The sequence below is a fragment of the Cryptomeria japonica genome, chromosome 9 (assembly GCF_030272615.1).
Source record: "Cryptomeria japonica chromosome 9, Sugi_1.0, whole genome shotgun sequence".
NCBI lineage: Eukaryota > Viridiplantae > Streptophyta > Pinopsida > Cupressales > Cupressaceae > Cryptomeria > Cryptomeria japonica.
In genome coordinates, this window is record NC_081413.1 from 128,315,672 (window position 1) to 128,336,407 (window position 20,736).

At 37.1% G+C, this 20,736-nt stretch overlaps 1 protein-coding gene across 3 annotated transcripts in view; it reads left to right on the forward strand.

Annotated features, from left to right (window-relative positions):
* LOC131050141 (magnesium transporter MRS2-3) overlaps positions 1 to 1,078 on the forward strand; it is a 79,402-nt gene extending 78,324 nt beyond the window's left edge. For all 3 annotated transcript variants that reach the window (XM_057984312.2, XM_057984311.2, XM_057984313.2), the window contains one exon: positions 575 to 1,078. In XM_057984312.2, the coding sequence (XP_057840295.2) occupies positions 575 to 856 (282 nt within the window). In that variant the 3' untranslated portion in view covers positions 857 to 1,078. The remainder of the gene's footprint in view (positions 1 to 574) is intronic.
* Positions 1,079 to 20,736: the final 19,658 nt, after the last annotated feature.

The following is a 20,736-nucleotide window of genomic DNA, read 5'->3' on the forward strand; positions in this document are numbered from 1 at the left end:
ACCCTTAGAGTAATAAGACTTATGTTGATCCTTTTATCTCCCTCCATTATTTCCATTTATAAGTGCTAGTTGTGGTGTGACCGATATATTTTCAGTAGAATTATGAAAGACTAAATCAGCATATATTCCTACACCAAAGTTTAAATATGGTTTTGACTCTAAATCTTATCAAACATCAATATTAGCATGACAAACTTCAGCTGTATAATAGTTTGAAGTAACTCTTGGTCATGCTTTTAGTGTTACCAATAAGAACTAATTTTATCTTATTATATTGATAAATTGGTACCTTTATTATATCAAGATAAAGAGTTCGTGGATTAATGAACTTCGATGTAGTGATAAAGTTTAATTGCTTAGTAAATTAGATCATCATCGCATGATGATGTTATCTTGCTTGGTTTATGTTGCTCAATCTTATCTTTTGAAACTCTTTATCCTCACTTTTCTTTCATTGATGTTGACTCCTCGAATTCTAAATAGGATCATCTTTATATTCTAACTTTATTTTATTTGTACATTTATCTCTTGTCATCAAATTGCAGTTAATATTTATCTGTGTGGTGGGTTACAGCTGCGGGAATATGTAGATGATACTGAGGACTATATCAACATTATGTTGGATGACAAACAGAACCATCTTCTACAAATGGGTGTGATGATGACGACTGGAACTCTTGTTATGAGCATTTTTGTTGTTGTTACAGCAATTTTTGGCATGAATATAGAGATTTCACTCTTTGATAATGGTGGCCTTCCTCAGTTTTTGTGGGTCATTGGTGGCTCTGCATCTGGTGCAATGTTTATATATATATTAGTCATAACTTGGTGCAAGCATAAGCGCCTTCTTGAGTAATTTATTTCTAAATGCGTAGTACTGAGTAATAAATGATTCTTTAATTACCTGTAATATATTCTACTTCACAAATCTTCTATCATGGGCTTAAATCAAATTTGGAAAGAGGCGCAAAAGGACATGCATTGCTTCTTGTACCATATTGTGTATAATTCTTTGCTTTTAAGAAATCAAACACTGTGGAGGACCTTTTCAATCAAATTATCCTATATTATTAAAGAACTTAAGCATCTATTTATTTTTATAGATCTTTATTTTAGAATTATATTTTATATAGTCATCAAATTTAGGCTTCCCGGCCTGGCTTGTTTCTTTCTTGGTTCTGAATTGTATATGCATTTGAAGAAAGTCACATTGCTTCTTGTGAACTTCAATTGGAAATAATTAATAATAAACTTACGGGCTACCTTGTGTATTCTTGTGCTTTGCCTGCATTGTATAGAAATTAGAAATTGGTAAGAGATTTCGGCTGGTTTTAGTAGGTTAAAAAGACATCACATCTTACAATAAGTGCTGCAAGGATAGTGCACAAAAGTCAGGATGTATGTAGTTCCATGTTTATTGTGTTTTTGTGTATTAGCTATTCTGTCAAAGTTCCAATAAGCTACAAATCCACAATGGAGCAGATTATATATACAATGTAGTAATTTTGCTATTGTGGGATGTAAAATCTCCAAATCAATGCCAGAAGTGCAAGACTTAAGATTCATTTGACCAGCTTAATATCAATGTTGTTTGTTCGCATTTAAGATTACCACCATTTTTTTTTGTTTGTGTTTGAAGTTTTTGCAAATGATGAATTTGAATATGCAGGTTTATCAGATGAGCCCATGATGCCATAATCCATTCCATATTTGTTTATGCAATATGCTTTGATGGATGTTCATACCCTGTTCCATAACTCCCATATTGCATTTTCTTCTAAGTTTGTTAAGCCTTTTCAGCAGATTCCTTCTATGCATACCCTACAATCATTGCAGTGTTAAAGCACACAAATATACTGAGGGGAGAAGGTGAATCAATATATCCTAAATCTCAACTTCAAATCCAATTTATTATTAGAATCATTCTGAAGATATACGTGGAAACTCCGAAGAGAAAAACCATGGTGAGAACAACTACTTTAGTGTAATATCCCGGATAATTTTTTTGTTTTGTTTTAAGTGCAATGAGGATTACAAACAAACACATAACCCGTTAAGGTTAGAAAATATAATCTCAATACTGTTGAAAGTAACCCTTCCACTTTTTGATCACCAAGTGCCCAATGTGGGAAGGTGAGAGCATATGGTGATAAGGGGTTCGTTAACTTACTGATCTGCTGGAAATTATAAAGCAAGTACAATACTGGGCGACAAGCTAGCCCCTTCCACTTTTCAGCGGGATGAAGATCAAAAACTTGACGGTAAACCAGCCAAGGGAACAAAAGCATAATCAGAACCAAATCACTCTACTGCTTATGCAGCAAGAGGACTTATGCATAAAAACTATCACTCAACCGCATATTTCAGCAAGAGGACAATACCACTCCACCACTTATTCAGTGGGAGGACAAAAGTACAAAGAAATTACAAACACTAAGGCGGCCCATCCAACCTCTTCCACTTATGCAGTGGGGATTACAATGAGCACTTCAAGTTCAATAAGAGGTTAGTATTACTAACCAATGATACAAGATGATTACAATGAAGTACTACAACATTCAATCATAGACTAAAATTGATTTCAGGCTAAAACATAAAAACAACAATTCTGATATAAATATCAGCATCTCCAAAAATGGGCCATCAACATAGAAATGCACATAACTCTATCGAATCAGCTCCAAAATGTTCACGAACTTAGGTGAACAACTCTTATGACCAAGGCGAACCAACCAAGAGCTCAAACCAACACCAAAATCACCACACACAAATGGCATGAAAATCAAGGCACTCCAGAAAAGGTACGACTAGCTGAGAATTTTGATTTGCTCTTAAAAAATCCAATCAACACCAAAACCAATGCCCTTCCAGAGGAATGATCGCCTCTCCAGTATGCTTCCGACGAGCCTCTACCCAGAAGAAACAGACACCCAAGCAGAGAGATATGAATAGAAATCTGCTTCAACCACTCCAAACCAGCAACATAGAAAACTCACCAAAACTCTAAAATTGAAAATCCTCACACCAAAATCAACTCTCAATCACACCCACCAGCTAGGTACTATATTATTGCAAGTACGAAACTGTGCTAGCTAGGAAGGCTCAACTCCGAAGCTCAGTTTTGCTCTCCATTTTGGCAACATAACAATGCAAATTCTTTAGATGATCCAAATGAGAGCCCAAAGCTCTTATTTATAACTTTTTTGCTCCCTAAATTCAAATGCAAATGCGCCCAAATACATCCAATTACATGCCACTTCATCACACCCCCCAAGGGCGCCCAAACACATTTGAAAATTATAAAATAAGTCCCCTCAAGGATGGCATTTGCTTCCCTTAGGCAAGTTTGAACTTTGATTAGGACAACAACTTGCAAACAAGACATAGAGTGATGCTCATGAAATAATTCGATTTCCCTTATGCCATTGACTTAGGAAAAATTGATAAAATCACTTTAATAAAATAAACTTCTATTTCCCAAAGTCGTCCAAAATATTATAATTAAATATTAACCTTAGAATGCAGTGCTAATATTTAAAAAATCATTCTGCAAGACAAATATTGCTCAAAACCCAAATGAATTGAGGACTGAAGTGTCGAACCACCATCAGACTGAACTGAATCTCTGAACTGCACTGCTATAAATTGAATCACCTGAACTGATACTTACTAAAAAGAGCAAGTCAAGCAATAAAGCTTCAAAAAACATAATCTTCGCACCCAGTGACAACATGGAAAACTCAGTAAGATAGCACCATCCAAACAATCAACCCCTAACTTACTAAAAATAGTAAGTTCATTTTGCACCAACATTTGAAACCCTAATTCTTCATTCCACATAGCCTACGGGTCTCAGAGATAGGCCAATGGGCCACTGAAAGCACATCATTGAGAAGGGGACATTACAGTCCACCCTCCCCAAAATTGCTTGTCCTCAAGCAATTGTAAGGCTGGATGCAGTAAATCTAATCATTTTCCCATGTAGCATCCTCTGTTGGCAAATTTTTCCACTTGATCATGTATTTCTTGATCACCCTTTTCCTCAAAGAACGTTCCCTAAAATCAAGGATAGCTTCAAGAACCAAAATTAGGTCTCCCTCCTCATCAAGTGGAGGTAATTCTGCTGAAGCAACAATATTATGTCCCAGAGCCTTCTTAAGGCGAGATACATAAAATACATTATGAATCCTGCTGCATGCCGGTAATTCCAACTCATACGCCACTTCACCAATCCTCCCGTTGACTCTGAAAGGCCCATAGAATCGTGGTTTCAATTTTTCAACTCCACTCTTCTTGAGAGTAGACTGCCTATAGGGTTGGAGCCTCAAATAAACCATGTCGCCCACCTCAAAGATGTGCTCAATTCTCTGCTGACCAGAATACACCTTCTATTGATTCTGTGCATGTTGGAGATTGTCCCTTAGAATCCTCAAAGTATCTTGACTCTGTTGCATCATATCCTTCGCTTGAGGGATTCTGCTATCACCAAATACCAAGTCAACGAAGCTAGGAGCTTCATAACCATATAGTGTCATGAATGGTGACATCTGAATGGACATGTGATAGGAGGAGTTGTAGCAATACTCTCCTAGGTGAAGCCATCTCACCCATGTATTATGCTGCTCCGAGACATAGTTTATAAGATATCCTTCCAACCACTTATTCACTATCTCGGTCTGTCCATCAGTTTGTGGGTGATAACTTGTGCTTGGAGTGAGCACAATACCACATAATCTGAAAATCTCCTACCAAAAAGCACTTAGGAACTTGTTGTCCCTATCACTCACAATGTTCTTCGGTAACCTATGTAACCTGAACACTTCCCGAAAGAATACTTCAGCAACTTGAGCTGCTGTCAAAGAACTGGTGATGGCGAAAAAAGTGAGCAATCTTAGTGAGTTTGTCCACCACCACATAAATGCTATCTTTTCCTGAGCCCGTGGCAACCCAGTGATGACGTCCATGGATATACTTTCCCATTTTTGATCGGGAATGGGCAAGGGCTGTAACAAACCAGTTGACAAAGTGTACTCAACTTTGTTTCTCTAGCATGTATGACACTCCTTGATGTACCTCAAGACATCATTTTAAAGTCCCTTCCAAGAGAACTTCTCTCGGATCTGCCTGTATGTTTTGAAGTAACCTTGGTGACCAGCAAGGGGAATGTCATGGAAAGTCTTCAAAATCTTCTCTTTCAACTTAGACTCGCCACAATGAAGATCCTTCCTTTGTATAGAATTGACCCCTCAACCAATTTGTATTTTTCATCATGAAAAATACCCTCTATAATGCTGGTTGCAAACTAATTTTTGACATAATCAATAAGCAACAACTCTCTCCAATCGGCAGTGAGCTCGCACAATGAGCTCGAATAGGGCCTTCTGGACAAGGCATCAACCACAATGTTATTCTTCCTTTTGACATACTCAATATCAAAGTCGTAGCCTATAACTTACTCACCCACTTTTGCTACCTTTCATTCAAGTCTTTCTGATGCATGGAGTGTTGAAGACTATTATGATCAGTCTTAACAATGAACTTACTCCCCACAAGGTACTGCCTGAACTTTGCAAGGGCATGCATTATGGTAAGTATCTCCTTGTCATATATTGAATACAACCTTTCAGGCCCTCTCAACTTGCTACTCTCAAAGACTATTAGATGCTTATCTTGCATGAGGACTACACTAAAATCTTCTCCAGATGCATCACACTACAGTTCAAAAGGTTTCATGAAATCAGGTAGAGCCAAAACAGGGGAGGAACTCATGATCCCCTTAAACTAATCAAAAACTGTCTATGTCTTTTCAGACCATTCAAAAGCTCCTTTCCTTGTAAGATCTGTGAGGGAGGCAACCAACTGAGAGTATCCCTTCACAAACCTCCGATAAAAACCACAAAGACTCAATAATCCCTTTAAGTGTGTTATGTTCTCAGAAGGAGCCCAATCAATGATGGCTCTAATTTTTTCAGGGTCTACCTTCACACCACCTGCACTGATAATGTGACCAAGGTAGAGCAATTCTTTCATTCCAAATTCACATTTGAACTCCTTTGCAAACAGGGACTTGGATTCTAGTATGCTTAACACTTCATCTAAGTGTTGTAAGTGCTCCTTCCAAGATTTGTTGAATATGAGTATGCCATCAAAGAATATGAGTATGAACTTCCTCAACTATTTCTAGAAGATTTTGTTCATGCATGACTGAAATGCGGCAGCGGCATTCGTCAAGTCAAAAGGCATGACTAGGAACTCAAAATGCCCAAAGTGGCATCTGAAAGCAGTCTTCTCCACATCTGAAGCTCTCATCCTAATCTGATGATACCTTGATCTGAGGTCAATTTTAGAGAAGAACACTGCACCATGCAACTCATCAATGAGCTCATCAATTCTCGTAATGGGATACCGATTCTTAATAATTTTTTGATTCAGGGCCTGGTAATCCACGCACATGTGCATGGTCCCATCCTTCTTTTTCACCAAAACAACAACAAAAGCAAAGGGGATTTTGCTTGTCCATATGTAACCCATGTCAAGAACTCCTAGATTGCTTTCTCAATTTCATCCTTCTGCTTCTTGGGATACCGATAAGGAGTAGTCATAATTGGCTTAGCTCCTTCTTAAAGCTCAATGATGTGTTCTGCACCTTTTTTAGGAGGTCTACTAGGAGGTGGATTCTCAAACACCTTACTCCTCTTGGTTATCAAGGCCTGAATATCTTTAGGATAGCTCTAATTCTCTTCTAGTGGTTTAGAGGGCATAAGCATGACCTTACTTTTGTTTGTGACCAATGCCTGAATGTCTGCATAATAGTTTCCCTTGTCTACCAATGGATTTGATGACATTATCAAACACTCTGCTGCCCACTACACCTGATTATGGCAGATCAACCTCTCCATCCTCTTCGATGAGACAACTCTGAGTCCACCATTCAACATTCCTCTCAATACTACCTTCTTCCCTTCATACATGAATTTCAGCTCCATGGTTTGTAAGTTTAATGTAATCTCACCAAGAGATCTCAGCCATTGAATCCCGAGGACTGCATCATCAGTCCCACCAATGCTAACCACAAAGAAATCATCTTAATTTTATGATTTCCCAACTTCAGAGACATGTTAGAAATCATCTGGTTGCAAGATATAGTGGAGCCATCTTCTACCATGACTTTGAAGCCTTCTACTTCCTTTGCCACTAGCCACATCTTTGCAACAATTCTCTCATCAATGAAATTATGAGCCGCTCCTGTGTCAATGAGAGAAATGACATGATGCTCTCGTATCACACCCCAAACTCTAAAGGACTCATTCTTGTGAATGCTCGAGAGTTGAGCAACCACTCCTCTGTCTTCTGACTCAATTTCAGGCCCTTCAGGAGCCTCTTCATACTCGCTGTCCTCAATTTCAGTCTGTTGTTCTGAAATTTCAGAATCTGATCCATCCGCAGAATAGCACTCCATTTGATACAAATTGCCCTTCCCATGACACTTATGTCCTCTTTTGGTCTGATTTGAAAATTTCTTCTTATCCTTTCGGAAAGGGAAAGGCTTGGACTAATTTTTTTTCATTGGAGCAACCAACTCCATGCTTCAAGATTTCTTAATGGCTTCTGCTAAGGTGGGTGAATTAAATGCTTTAACCCAACCTTTCAAAGGTTCCTCAAGTCCTTTAGTGAAAAGGACCACTAACTGCTTCTCATAAATACTACTTACCATAACTAATAGATTTTGGAATTCAGTTACGTAAGTGTCCAATGAACCTTGTTGTTTGAGTTGAGCAAGTTCTCTAAATTTCACCTCTGGATCCTTAGTATCAAACCTCTCAATCAACTTGTTGGTGAAATCAAAATATGTGGTGATCAAGTTATGACCAAGGGTGACCAACCCATGGTACCACCATTCATGGGCCACTACATCCAAGTGCAAAGTAGCGAACTTGATGGCGTCTTCTTCAGGCATAGGCCTCAAGGACAAGTAATTGTCCAACTTCTGCACCCATGCTCTAGCTGTGCTCCCATCAAAATGTGCCAGAGTCACTCTTCCACGAGCTTGTTGATAATCTCTTGGGGCAGAAAATCTGTTGTCATTCCTCCTTCCTTGCTTCATTTTCTGGTTCATGAATTGATCCAAAGTGAGGATATCTCAGATCTCTCCAGGGAGAGAAGCATATTCCATATAGCTATTCCTTATTTCATCAATTGTAGGTATCTCCATTTCAACTTGTTGTGTTTCTCTTGGCAGGAAGACAGGTTGTAGTGGTCTTGGGGTTGAACCTCCACTGTTGCTCCCATTGTTACTTCCATTTCCATTTCCTATAGGAGCATTAGAAGTGTTGGCTTCTGGTCAATTGTTGGGTTGGTTAGGGGTCCCAACAACATTCTGGTTAAGTTTGACCAGCAATTGAGACATCATATCCATCATGGCATTGAATTGTCTCTCAGTCTTCTTATCAGGTGCCTCATTCTATTCTATAGCCTTATCTACTATTGAATCCACTGAATCTATAGAATCCAATTCCTTCCCTCTGTTTCTCAATACCTCTGAAAATGTATCTTCTTCCGACACTACAAGAATATGAATTTGTCATCTCTTCTGTTCTCAGTTGTAGTAATAGACGTCTCTATCACTCATGGAGAATTCTGACTCCTCTGAAACTCACAGGCTAACAGGAAAACCAACTTTGATACCATTGTAATATCCCAGATAATTTTTTGTTTTGTTTTAAGTGCAATAAGGATTACAAACAAACACATAACCCGTTAAGGTTAGAAAATATAATCTCAATACTGCTGAAAGTAACCCTTCCACTTTCTGATCACCAAGTGCCCAATGTGGGAAGGTGAGAGCATACGGTGATAAGGGGTTCGTTAGCTCACTGATCTACTGGAAATTATAAAGCAAGTACAATACTGTGTGGCAAGCCAACCCCTTCCACTTTTCAATGGGATGAAGATCAAGAACTTGGCGGTAAACCAGCCAAGGGAACAAAAGCATAACCAGAACCAAATCACTCTACTGCTTATGCAGCGAGAGGACTTATACATAAAAACTATCACTCAACTGCATATTTCAACGGGAGGACAATACCACTCCACTTATTTAGTGGGAGGACAAAAGTACAAAGAAATTACAAACACTAAGATGGCCCAACCAACCTCTTCCACTTATGCAGTGGGGATTACAATAAGCACTTCAAGTTCAATAAGAGGTTAGTACTACTAACCAATAATACAAGATGATTACAATGAAGTACTACAACATTCAATCATAGACTAAAACTGATTTCAGGCTAAAACATAAAAACAACAATTCTAATATAAATACCAACATCTTTAGAAATGGGCCAACATTATAGAAATGCACATAACTCTATCGAATCAGCTCCAAAATGCTCACGAACTTAGGCGAACAACTGCTATGACCAAGGCAAACCAACTAGGAGCTCAAACCAACACCAAAATCACCACACAAATGGCACACAAACCAAGGCACTCGAGGAAAGGTATGACTAGCTGAGAGTTTTGATTTGCTCTTAAAAAATCCAATCAAAACCAAAACCAACACCCTTCCAGAGGAATGATCGCCTCTCCAGTATGCTTCTGACGAGCCTCTACCCAGAAGAAACGAACACTTAGGCAAAGAGATATGAACAAAAATCCGCTTCAGCCACTCCAAACCAGCAACATATAAAACTCACCAAAACTCTAAAACTAAAAATCCTCACACCAAAATCAACTCTCAATCACACCCACCAGCTAGGTACTATATTGCAAGTACGAAATTGTGCTAGCTAGGAAACCTCAACTCCGAAGCTCAGTTTTGCTCTACATTTTGGTAGCATAATAATGCAAATTTTTTAGATGATCGAAATGAGAGAACAAAGCTCTTATTTATAAATTTTTGGCTCCCTAAATTCAAATGCAAATGTGCCCAAATACATCCAAATTACATGCCACTTCATTACACCCCCTAAGGGTGCCCAAAGACATTTGAAAATTATAAAATAAGTCCCCTCAAGGATGGCATCCCCTTCCCTTAGGCAAGTTCGAACTTTGCCTAGGACAACAACTTGCAAACAAGACATAGAATGATGCTCATGAAATACTTCGATTTCCCTTATGCCATTGAATTAGGAAAAATTGATAAAATCACTTGAATAAAATAAATTTCTATTTCCCAAAGTCATCCAAAATAATATAATTAAACATTAACCTTAGAATGCAGTGTTAATATTTAATAAATCATCCTACAAGCCAAATACTGCTCAAAACCCAAATGAATTGAGGACTAAAGTGTCGAACCATCCACCAGACTGAACTGAATCTCTGAGATGCCCTGCTATAAATAGAATCACCTAAACTGATACTTACTAAAAATAGTAAGTCAAGCAATAAAGCTTTGAAAAACATAATCTTCGCACCTAGTGACAGAACATGGAAATCTCAGTAAGATAGCACCATCCAAACAGTTAACCCCTGACTTACTAAAAATAGTAAGTTCATGTTGCACCAACGTTTGAAACCCTATTTCTTCATCCCACATAGCCTACAGGTCCCTGAGATAGGCCAATGGACCACTGAAAGTGTATCATTGAGAAGGGGACATTACATTTACCCTCACAAAGAAATATGAAACTTACAAATGTTTATAGGCACCAATCCATTAGAGACACCTATCTTATAATGAATTTGCATTCAACAACCTACAAGAGACACCAATCTCCTAATACAAGAGCTAAGAACCAACTCAAATAGTAAGGCACGAACTTCGATTACAAACAAGATGAGAACCCTTTAGCCTTAGACTGCACCATCAGTCAGATCTGATTTGCTATAGAATACCCTTTCAATATATGTAGGATATGCAACTTGATTAACACACCTTAATTCATCTTTATAGATTGAATAAGTAGTTTGCAAAACTTTTCAGTATATATACATAACTTCCCATTTTGGAATGAATCTTATCTATAATATATATGCATTCCAAGGATAATTATATTCTTGTGTTGGTCTGAAACATATTTAGAACATCAACAAGTTGTCCACAATCAATTTCCTCAAACAAACATGTAATTGGCTAGTTCCTAAAGCCCACACATTACTCTAGGAGTGGGGACACACTATGTGTTACCCAACACACACTCTACTAGCCCCAAAGAACATTCCAATGCTTCATTTGGTTGGCACATGTTACCATCTTTTGATGCATTCATCTGGAGCATTAGCACAATCAACTAGCTACCAATTTGAACACTCTGTCATCTCTTAAGTCTTTGTCCCCTTGATCAAATTTGTCGAGACTCTAGAATATGGAACTTCATATGTAGTTTTACTTTACTTCCAATTTGCAAGACATAACTCTCAATTGTGGCAGAATGTAGAGCCAAACACCAAGACATTGCAATTGAGTTTACATATTTACCTTGGGCAACAAACCTCAAAAACCTATCACAAATATTTCTAGACAACAATATATGTACTAGACAATCATAAACTAATTAAATTTGAGCATAATGATAACACTAAGAGAGCTATCAAACATACTTACTCTGCCTTTCCAAAACTCTAATATGGCATGACAAAAATAACAATCTTTTGGATGTCCTTATTACCAATGATAGTACTAACTACACCTTTGACATCAATGAAAACGTAATGTTCAATAATCTCACCCTTTGTCATTGATGGCAAACCGCAAAAATGTCCCCCATGAATAAAACTCCTCTCTGTCAAATAAGTGTTTTGGCTTTCTCTCTCCCCCTTTGACATCAATGACAAAGAGATACTTTAATTCTTCCTCCGAGACTTCTCCCCTCGTTAGAAAAAAATCCAAGCATTGATGCATTTTTAACTACACAAGACCACCAAGCCTTCTTGTGGTAGGGAGTCAACACCCTCCTTCAATTTGTACTTCAATTTAAAACACTAAAAATGATCTCTCTCTCTCTCTCTCTCTCTCAAAATTCAAATGTATTATTATACTCTTGTTTTTTATACCAAGGACGAATTTCATCCCTTTTTTCCAATAGGCATTCTATTTCCTTGGTCACATTTAGGTCATCACATCCTCTATTGCAACTATTTTCAATTGCCAATGCCAATATTTTCTTCTATAGTTTCACATCCTTCTTGACTGGATAAAGCAATGTAGCCTTTATCACTAGTTGCATCACACATCTCATGAATTGCAGTATGAGGGATTATTGATCTTTCATAAATATGTTCCTCTTCCTTTCTTTTCCATGTCTTCTTAGACTTATTCCTCTGATCAATAAAGGTACTTTCCTTTCCATCTGGTTTAGAATTCTTCAAAAGATTACTTCTACAATATTTTGCAATATGTTCCAAATTATTGCACTGGTAACATATGATGTTGAGATCAACCTGAGGAGAAAATACAATTATGCTCACAAAATTATTCTTCCTTGTAGGATATCTTCTATAATCTACTATCATATGTCCATAATGACTTCACTTAAAACACTAACTAGAGAAAGAATGATTGAACCTAGTATTGTACATTGGTCCACTTGGATTTTGTTTTTTTGAATCTTTTCTCTTGTTTGTAAACATTGATGAATCCTTCATCCTCCTTTTTGTTGTCTTCAGACACTCAGGGTTGATCAAATCCTAAACTTTTAAAACCATAAACATTTCGATTTTCTACATGCCCTCATGGAATTCTTAGTAGCCTTACTAATTTGATTTTTATTGAATCCAATGTAGGTTTTCATGTGCAATGCATCCTGATTGCATATAATCTCATCTAAGACTCTTTCCAAACTTTAAATATTTGCTCAATTGATTTTTTGATTTCTCCAATTCCTTTCTCAAGGATACTACTTTTTCTTCAAGTTTTTCACAGTCCTTCTCGTTGATCCTAAATTTTTTGTTATGACTTCATTTCTCCTTTTTACTTCTTCCAATTGAACTTTCAAATTTATGATCTGCATTTTTCATTTTTCTTTGCATTTGAAATCTTCTAAAATCTATAGTTCTTGTTTCACAATCCTTTACTTTAGGTTTGTGATCTCCTTGTAAGCACACTGATCTTCAAAATCCACCTCAACATCTTCTTCTTCATTTCCAAAGTGCACACTTATCACATCCATATTTAGGGTTTTCATTGCCATGAGCAGATCCTTTTTACTTTCACTTCCAAAAGTGTGTTGACCATACTTGTCACATGAGTATCGATCCTCTTTAGCATAAAGATCATTCTTTTTCTTGTGACATTTTATTATTGCTTGTTCCAAAAGAGGAATTTGATACTATGTGACCAATTTGACCACAATTGAAACATTTGAATGGTAATTCACCTTTACACTTGTCATAGCCTCTTTTTAATTTCCTCACAAAATTTACTTATTCCGGATCTAAATCTTCACTAAAATCTGAATAGAGCCTTTTTACTTTCATTGACGAATCAAACTTAGAGTGAAGAGATTTGAGTAGCTTTCTGACAATCACCAATTCTTTCTCTTTTCCACCAAGTCCTCTAATGGTATTGACAACATGAACTCTGAGTAGGTATGGTACAATATTTTCTTCCTCCATATTTAGACATTCAATTAGTCCTTTGTAGGTTTTAAGTTTTCCCTCCTTGAATTTAACATCACCTTCATAGATATTGTAAAGCTTATCCCAAACTTATTTTGCAATCCTACAATACATTGTCTTCACAAACTTAGAGTTAGGTAAACCAGATATACTAGTATTATTAGCTTTTGCATTTTTCTGACATGCTCTCCTCACTGCCTAATCTCTTGGAGGTTTTTTTGGAATCTCATAATCATCCACAATATATTGCCAGACATCACAACCTAAAATCATTAAATAGGCTTCCATTCTTTCCAAAATCCATAGTTGGATCCATCAAAAAGTGGCGCCCTTGTTTGAAGAAAGATATTCTTGAGCAACAGAGTGCCATCTCAAATCTACCTCAAGTTGTTAAGCTTCTTCCAAGGAAGTTGGCTCTAATACCAATTGTTAAGCACACAAATATAATGAGGGGGGAGGAGGGTGAGTCAGTATATCCTAATCTCAACTTCAAATCCAATTCATCATTAGAATAATTTCTAATTCTCATTTTGACATTAAAGTAGCATTTACTAATCTTTCCTTAATAATCAAGAAACTAGACAAATGATGTACATAAACACACATCCATACATGTGAACATTGTGTTAGGGTTTAGGCAGATCCAGAGCAAATTCAAATTAACAATTATTTGCAGATTTGAATACACAAAGATGAAGAGAAATACACAACAGAAATAACACAGATTTAACATGGTTCACCCAAGATGAACTACATACATAGAACACAACCATCCAATATTTTCTTATTGTCTAGTAAATCAATAAAACACCATTACAATGCCTTTTACATTCCAGTTGCTTTAACATGCTTTTTTTAGGGAAACATTCAAAGTCAGATTTTTTAGGGTTTTTTTCAATGTCAATTTTGTTTTCTCAAAAAAATGGCAAATTTTTTTCTCAGGGGCTGCAGCTCCAAACCCTTACTTTCTCAGGGCTTGCGCCCCCAAATCCATAGTATTGGGGGCTGCTGCCCTCGAACCTCGACGAGGATACATTATGTGTGTACAATACTTGCATGATAAGTCTCCATATACCAACAATCTCCTACTTGGAGACTAATATTGGATGACATTGCTACTCTTACAATGCCCACTGGATAAAACTCTTGGACTTAGTTGTTCCTTAATTCCATGATTTTCAAAATCTCTTCTCTAAATGCCAACTATAGTTGGGGGGTGGGGGGAGATTCTTACCTAAACAATAAGTCATTTCAAGAGCCCTTTCCGATGAAGTGCCTTCGATAATAGAGCCCTGGGATCCTATGAGGGATATTCTTTTGACTACGTCAAGAAGGCCAATAGAAATTGATGAGGAAATCAACTTCTCCCATGTGAATTTCTTTGTGAACATATTTGCAGTATTGTCACTTGTGTGAATCTTTGCAAGCAGTAACTGGTCATCCTCCAAAATGGACCATATGAAGTGGTACCTGAGTTGAATGTGTTTTATCCTCGAATGAAGAGAAAAATTCTTTGCAAGATGAATGACACTCTGGTTATCAGTGTATAATGGGCTATCCTCCCACGTCTTGCCCAATTCCTCCATAAAACATTGTAACCAAATCATCTCCTTGCTAGCTTCCATAGCAGCCACATACTTAGCTTCAGTGGTTGAAAGTGCAACAACCTTTTGCAGTCTAGAAATCCAACTAACTGTGGTTCCCCCTACAATAAAAACATACCCTGTAGTACTCCTCCTTGTATCAATATCACCTGCTAGATTAGAGTCAACATATCCTCGTAGAGAAGAGTTTGATCCTCTGAAACATAATGCCTTTGTAGTAGTACCTCTCAAATACCTAAGAATACAATTGACAACATTCCAATGTTCCATTCCCAGATTGTTCATATATCTGCTCACAACTCCCACTACATGTGCAATATCTGGCCGTGTGCATACCATCACATATATCAAACTGCCAACATTTGATGAATACAAAATGTTAGATATTTTGTTTACCTCTTCCTATGTCTTTGGACACATCTCCTTAGTCAATTTGAAATGACTAGCCAAAGGTGTACTCATTTCTTTTGTATTTTGCATGTTAAATTTTTTAAACACCTTTATATACTCACTTTGGGACAAAGTTAATGTTCCATTTTTCCTCTCCCGTGAAATCCTCGTACCAAGGATTTTATTTCTTGGGCTTTTTCCTCTTTTCTTTGATCTTCTCCCGTTCTCCACATTCAAAATAGTACCCAATGATGTTGAAGTCTCACATATGCTTTTCCATCGCATTTCCTTTCTTAGGATAAGACTAACAACATCATCAAATTTGAAAGTGTTTCTACTAGAGATAGAGTTACTTACAATCATAACCAAGCTATTCCAACTTTCTGGCAAAGAACTTAAAATTAAGAGGCCCTAAGCTCTTCATCAAAGTTAACTTTTATAGAAGTCAATTGGTTGGTAACTGTATTAAATTCGTTTAAATGATCTGCTACAGATCCTACTTCACTCATTTTTATATTAAATAAACATTTCATAAGAAATACCTTATTCGAAGCTGAGGGTTTCTCATACAATTTAGCTAGTGTTTGCATTAAGGCTTTTGTCATATTTTCTTTCGATATATTGAATGCTACAGATGGTGCAAGACACAATTGAATGCTCCCTAGTGCCTTTCTGTCTAGAATCTCCCAATCTTCATCTAAGATCATGGAAGGTTTCTTTGTCTTTCCTTCTAATGGCCACCACAAATCCTTTTGATACAAGTAATACTCCATCTGCATTTTCCATAACTGATAATTTTGGTCATTGAACTTCTCGACCTTGAATTTGGTTTCTTCCACTGCTCCCACTCAAAGCTGAAAGTGTAGAGGAGGGGATTTGTCACCTCCAAGATGATGAATATTAGAGGACAAATTGATTCGTCGCTCACTTAAACTGGCGCTAAGGGTGAGCCAGGGGATAACAAAACACATGCTTATGCTAAAGAGAAGTAATTAAATGATTTCAAATATAAAAACAATGAAATACAAGAATCTGGATTAATAGAATGGTACAAAACTCAAAGCAGATTATACCACAAAGTCAGGAAGGTCTCAAGTTTTGGATGCCAACACGGTGCATAGATGCTAGCGCAACATGTTGTCATCTGCATGACAAGAGAACACAAAATCATCCCGAGAATAAAAAATGACTTCTCTCCACTGCATGGAACTTGCTTGTCACCTACACACACAAATATAGGGGAAAATGTTGGGGTTGTATAGGGGCCTGCCTTAGTCAGACCCCCCCATTTTGGTGTTTTCACCTCCACAAACAACCAGATAGATAGATTCAATAAAAGATAATGTTAAAATGTAAATAGAAACTATACTCCACTTGATGGAAGAAAACCCCTATTGCAAATAGATGAAAGTGATACATTGATAAACTAAATGCACCTAGATAATAGATACACTTAGAGATATGATAAAAAATATTGCATGCAATGATAAAAAAGAGATAGATAAATAATGAAGAGAAGACAAGGCATGTAGCCAAACCCCCATTTTTAAAATACGAGCACGATGAAGCTCAAAATGAGTGTTTTGTTGTTGCAAGATAGTTGCAAGAACGTTGTAGATAGAGATAACTTAATAGTGTTGGTAGAAATTTAATGAGAGATCAAAGAGAGCCAAAAAAAAATCCAAGAGCGAGAATCAAGAGAGTGGAACTCTTGCAAATGAGCAAATAAAGGTTTTTAAACTTGAAATAGGCATGAAGAGCCAATACAGCCGAAGATGAGCTAAAAAGACATGCGTCAGCAAGCATCCAACTCACTGCATGATTCAAGATTCTGTGAGTTTATCAGGACATTACGGTGATGTGCAGATGTTTGCACGACATGTGGTTGTCCTACCAAAGATAAACCCAAATGGGGTTTTAGGCCAAGTAGAGGCACTTTGTCTTCATGGCTCATGATGTCAAAATTATGGGGTTTTGATCATGAGTCCATCAATAATGCACCAGCCACCATGCATAAGTGTCATAAATGCACTGGGCACAATTTAGGACACTACATTTTGCCCCCACTTTAGTGGATTGATTGATCAAGGGATCAGGCGCACTAAAGTAGTTTCAAAATGATAAACTCATTATGCCCATGCAGTGCAATGAGTGTAATAAATACTTAACCCATAAAAAGGATACTATAGAGGCCACAAAGGTCGAGTGATCGGCAGTCAGAGATGATGCCCCCAAATCTCCATGAGAAATCACATTATTCAGCATGAGAAATTCCATATTGCAAAATTTGAAAGTTTGTTAGCATGAAAAAAGGAGGAAGCTACTTTGGCAAGAAGAATTCTTAAGGAGCGTTAGTACAGATAGTAAAGAAAAATCAGATAGAGGTGAGTATATACCCCCTCTGGAGGCAGTGCGCTAGAGAGAGAGGTTGTGGTATGAGAGGAGCTCATGATGTAGTGGGAGACCATGGCAGAGCTGCAAGGAGAGATAAGGGGCTTTCAATCTTGGAGTAACATTGCTGCAAGATCACATTCCACCTCAGTGAGACAACCCTCACGTCGAGACTAGGATCCTCTAACACATGCGGCTTTAGGGACCCACCCACCATAGGGGTCATGAGATGTTTTTGTCGAGATTCATCCATGGTTTTGATTCATTGGATGTATAGAATTCTTTTGCTGTATATATGAATGTATTCATGTACTTCAGAGACACATATGCGAGCATCACACATTTTTGTAGTGATGCGATACATGTACCTTGAAATTGACATTACACACACATATGAGGTTCATTGTTTTGATCTTGTCTCTTGTTAATATGGATGGATGCATATCTTATATGTTCATTATATACCAGCTCATGTGGTGGATGGTTTAGATTATATGTACATCATGAATTAATTTACATATTGTTGTAATTAAATTGCATGATGTTGCTAAGATATAGATAGAACATGTATGTACCTGCACACACGTAGACCAGAATATGCACAATCACTTCATAACATAGCAATAAGGGAACATCATGTTGATGAAGATATACATATCATTATGCACATGATAGATACAACCTATTTTCTATGCATAATATCGATGCAAATGCGTGGCATTGACAAGTTCTTTGAGGGGTGTACCATCCATTTAAGATAAACCATAAGCTCCTGAACCATAGACATAGGTGACAATATATGGTCCTAACCAGCTCAGGCTAAAATTCCCTCTTTTGTCAGGTGATGCATTGACATTTCTCTAATTCTCACAAAGAACCAGGCCACCTATCTTAAAGGATCGAGGTAGCACACTTTGGTTATATTACTTAGATAAAATTTTTTGATAAGCTTGAAGATGTTGAAGGGCCTTCAAACAGTGCTCATCAAACAACTCAAGATGATTAAGATGAAGAGTACAATAAGAATAGTCATCGATAACTCCTTTGAAGGAAATGCACAATGATGAAATCTCCAACTCAAGGGACATGATAGCAGTGGCATCATACACGAGGTTGTAAGGCATCATCCTGGTAGCCATATGAACACTCGTGTGATAGGCCCATAACACATATACTAACTGATATGCCAATATTTATCATGTTTGATAATAATCTTACATAAGACCTGTTCAGTAGTCTTGTTAGATGCTTTTGCTTGACTGTTAGATTAAAGATAATAGGATGTAGAGAAATGATGTTGGATGTGAAACTTCTTGAGGAACTACTTAACCTCTTTGTTTTTAAATGATGTACCATTATCTGAAACAAGGGTAAAAGGTAAAACAAAGAAAGAAATGATGTTATCCATGATGAAGCCACAAATCATGTCAGTGGTGGTGGATCTCAATGGTATAGCTTCAACCCACTTCATGAAATAATCTGTAGCAGTAATAATAAAGACATGATCTTTAGACGAAGGGGGAGATATCTTGCCAATTATATCCAAACCCCATGTTTGAAAAGGCCATGGAGAAGATTGAGCTTAGAGCTACTATGCGAGGGCCCAAATCAAATTACTGTGTTGTTGACTTTGGGGCACTTCTTGACAAAGGAAAAGGAATCTCATTCCATTGTTTTCCAATTTAACACCCCATGTGAATTAGTTTGTGGATCAAAGATTTGCCCCCAAAGTGCCCACCTCCAAGGCCCGAATGGGCCTCTTGAAGGGCAAGGGGAATCTCAAATTTTGTCAAACAATGCAAAAGAAGACCATTATATGATCTTATATAAAGAACATTAGATAAAAGAATATAGTGAGTGGCCAACTTCCGAATTCACACACATGAGTTTTTGCTGGCATCATTGAGAAAGCTTCTGGTTTTGAGGTAATTATAGATGTGTGCAAACCATTCTCCAGACTCGATATGAGCACACATGAAGCTATCAAATTGGGTTTGATCAGTCACAACTAGAGAGTGGAGGACTTATACCATGAAATGATATTCGTCTTGACCAATGTTCGGGCCTACAAGGGAAGCAACACTTGCCATTGCATCCACATGACAATTTTCTCTTCGTGAAATACTGTTGTATATGGTGAAAATGGATAACAATAATAACAATATTGAAAGACTAAATGAATCCAACCACAAAACCCTAGCCTAACAACAACAAAGATCCACCATAACATATGAAGATTACCTAAGACAATGCAAATCAAATGAAATCACAAAGATTATACCATCACATGTCCAATAGGGTTTTGATCTCCATTCTTCCTATCTCCATTGATCTTGCTTGATATATTTGCTCTCAGATTTTATGTGCACAAGAGCTCAACAAAGAACAAAATGTGGTTGTAAGTAGGATCGTAGTGTAGTCCAGTGAATGATTAGCTCGAGTGATTAGGGTTATTGATTAGCATGAATGATTAGGGTTTGATAATAAAGGAAGCATCTCCTTATATAGAAGACACTATATGAAATGGAGGGTTAAGATTGAGAGGTGTAAAAGGAGGTCGGCTATGATTAGAGGGTAGGTAAAAGAAATAATAAAATAATGAAAGGGGTAGGTAGTGTATGAATTAAGAGATGAATGACATGTGTCATGGGTAGAAAAGATTAATGAATTAATTAAATAAATAAAGATTTATTTAATTAATAGAAGAAGTAGGATAATTAAATAAATAAGAATATTTATTTAATTTAGGAAAAGGATAATTTAAATAAATAAATAAATTTATTTAAATGAG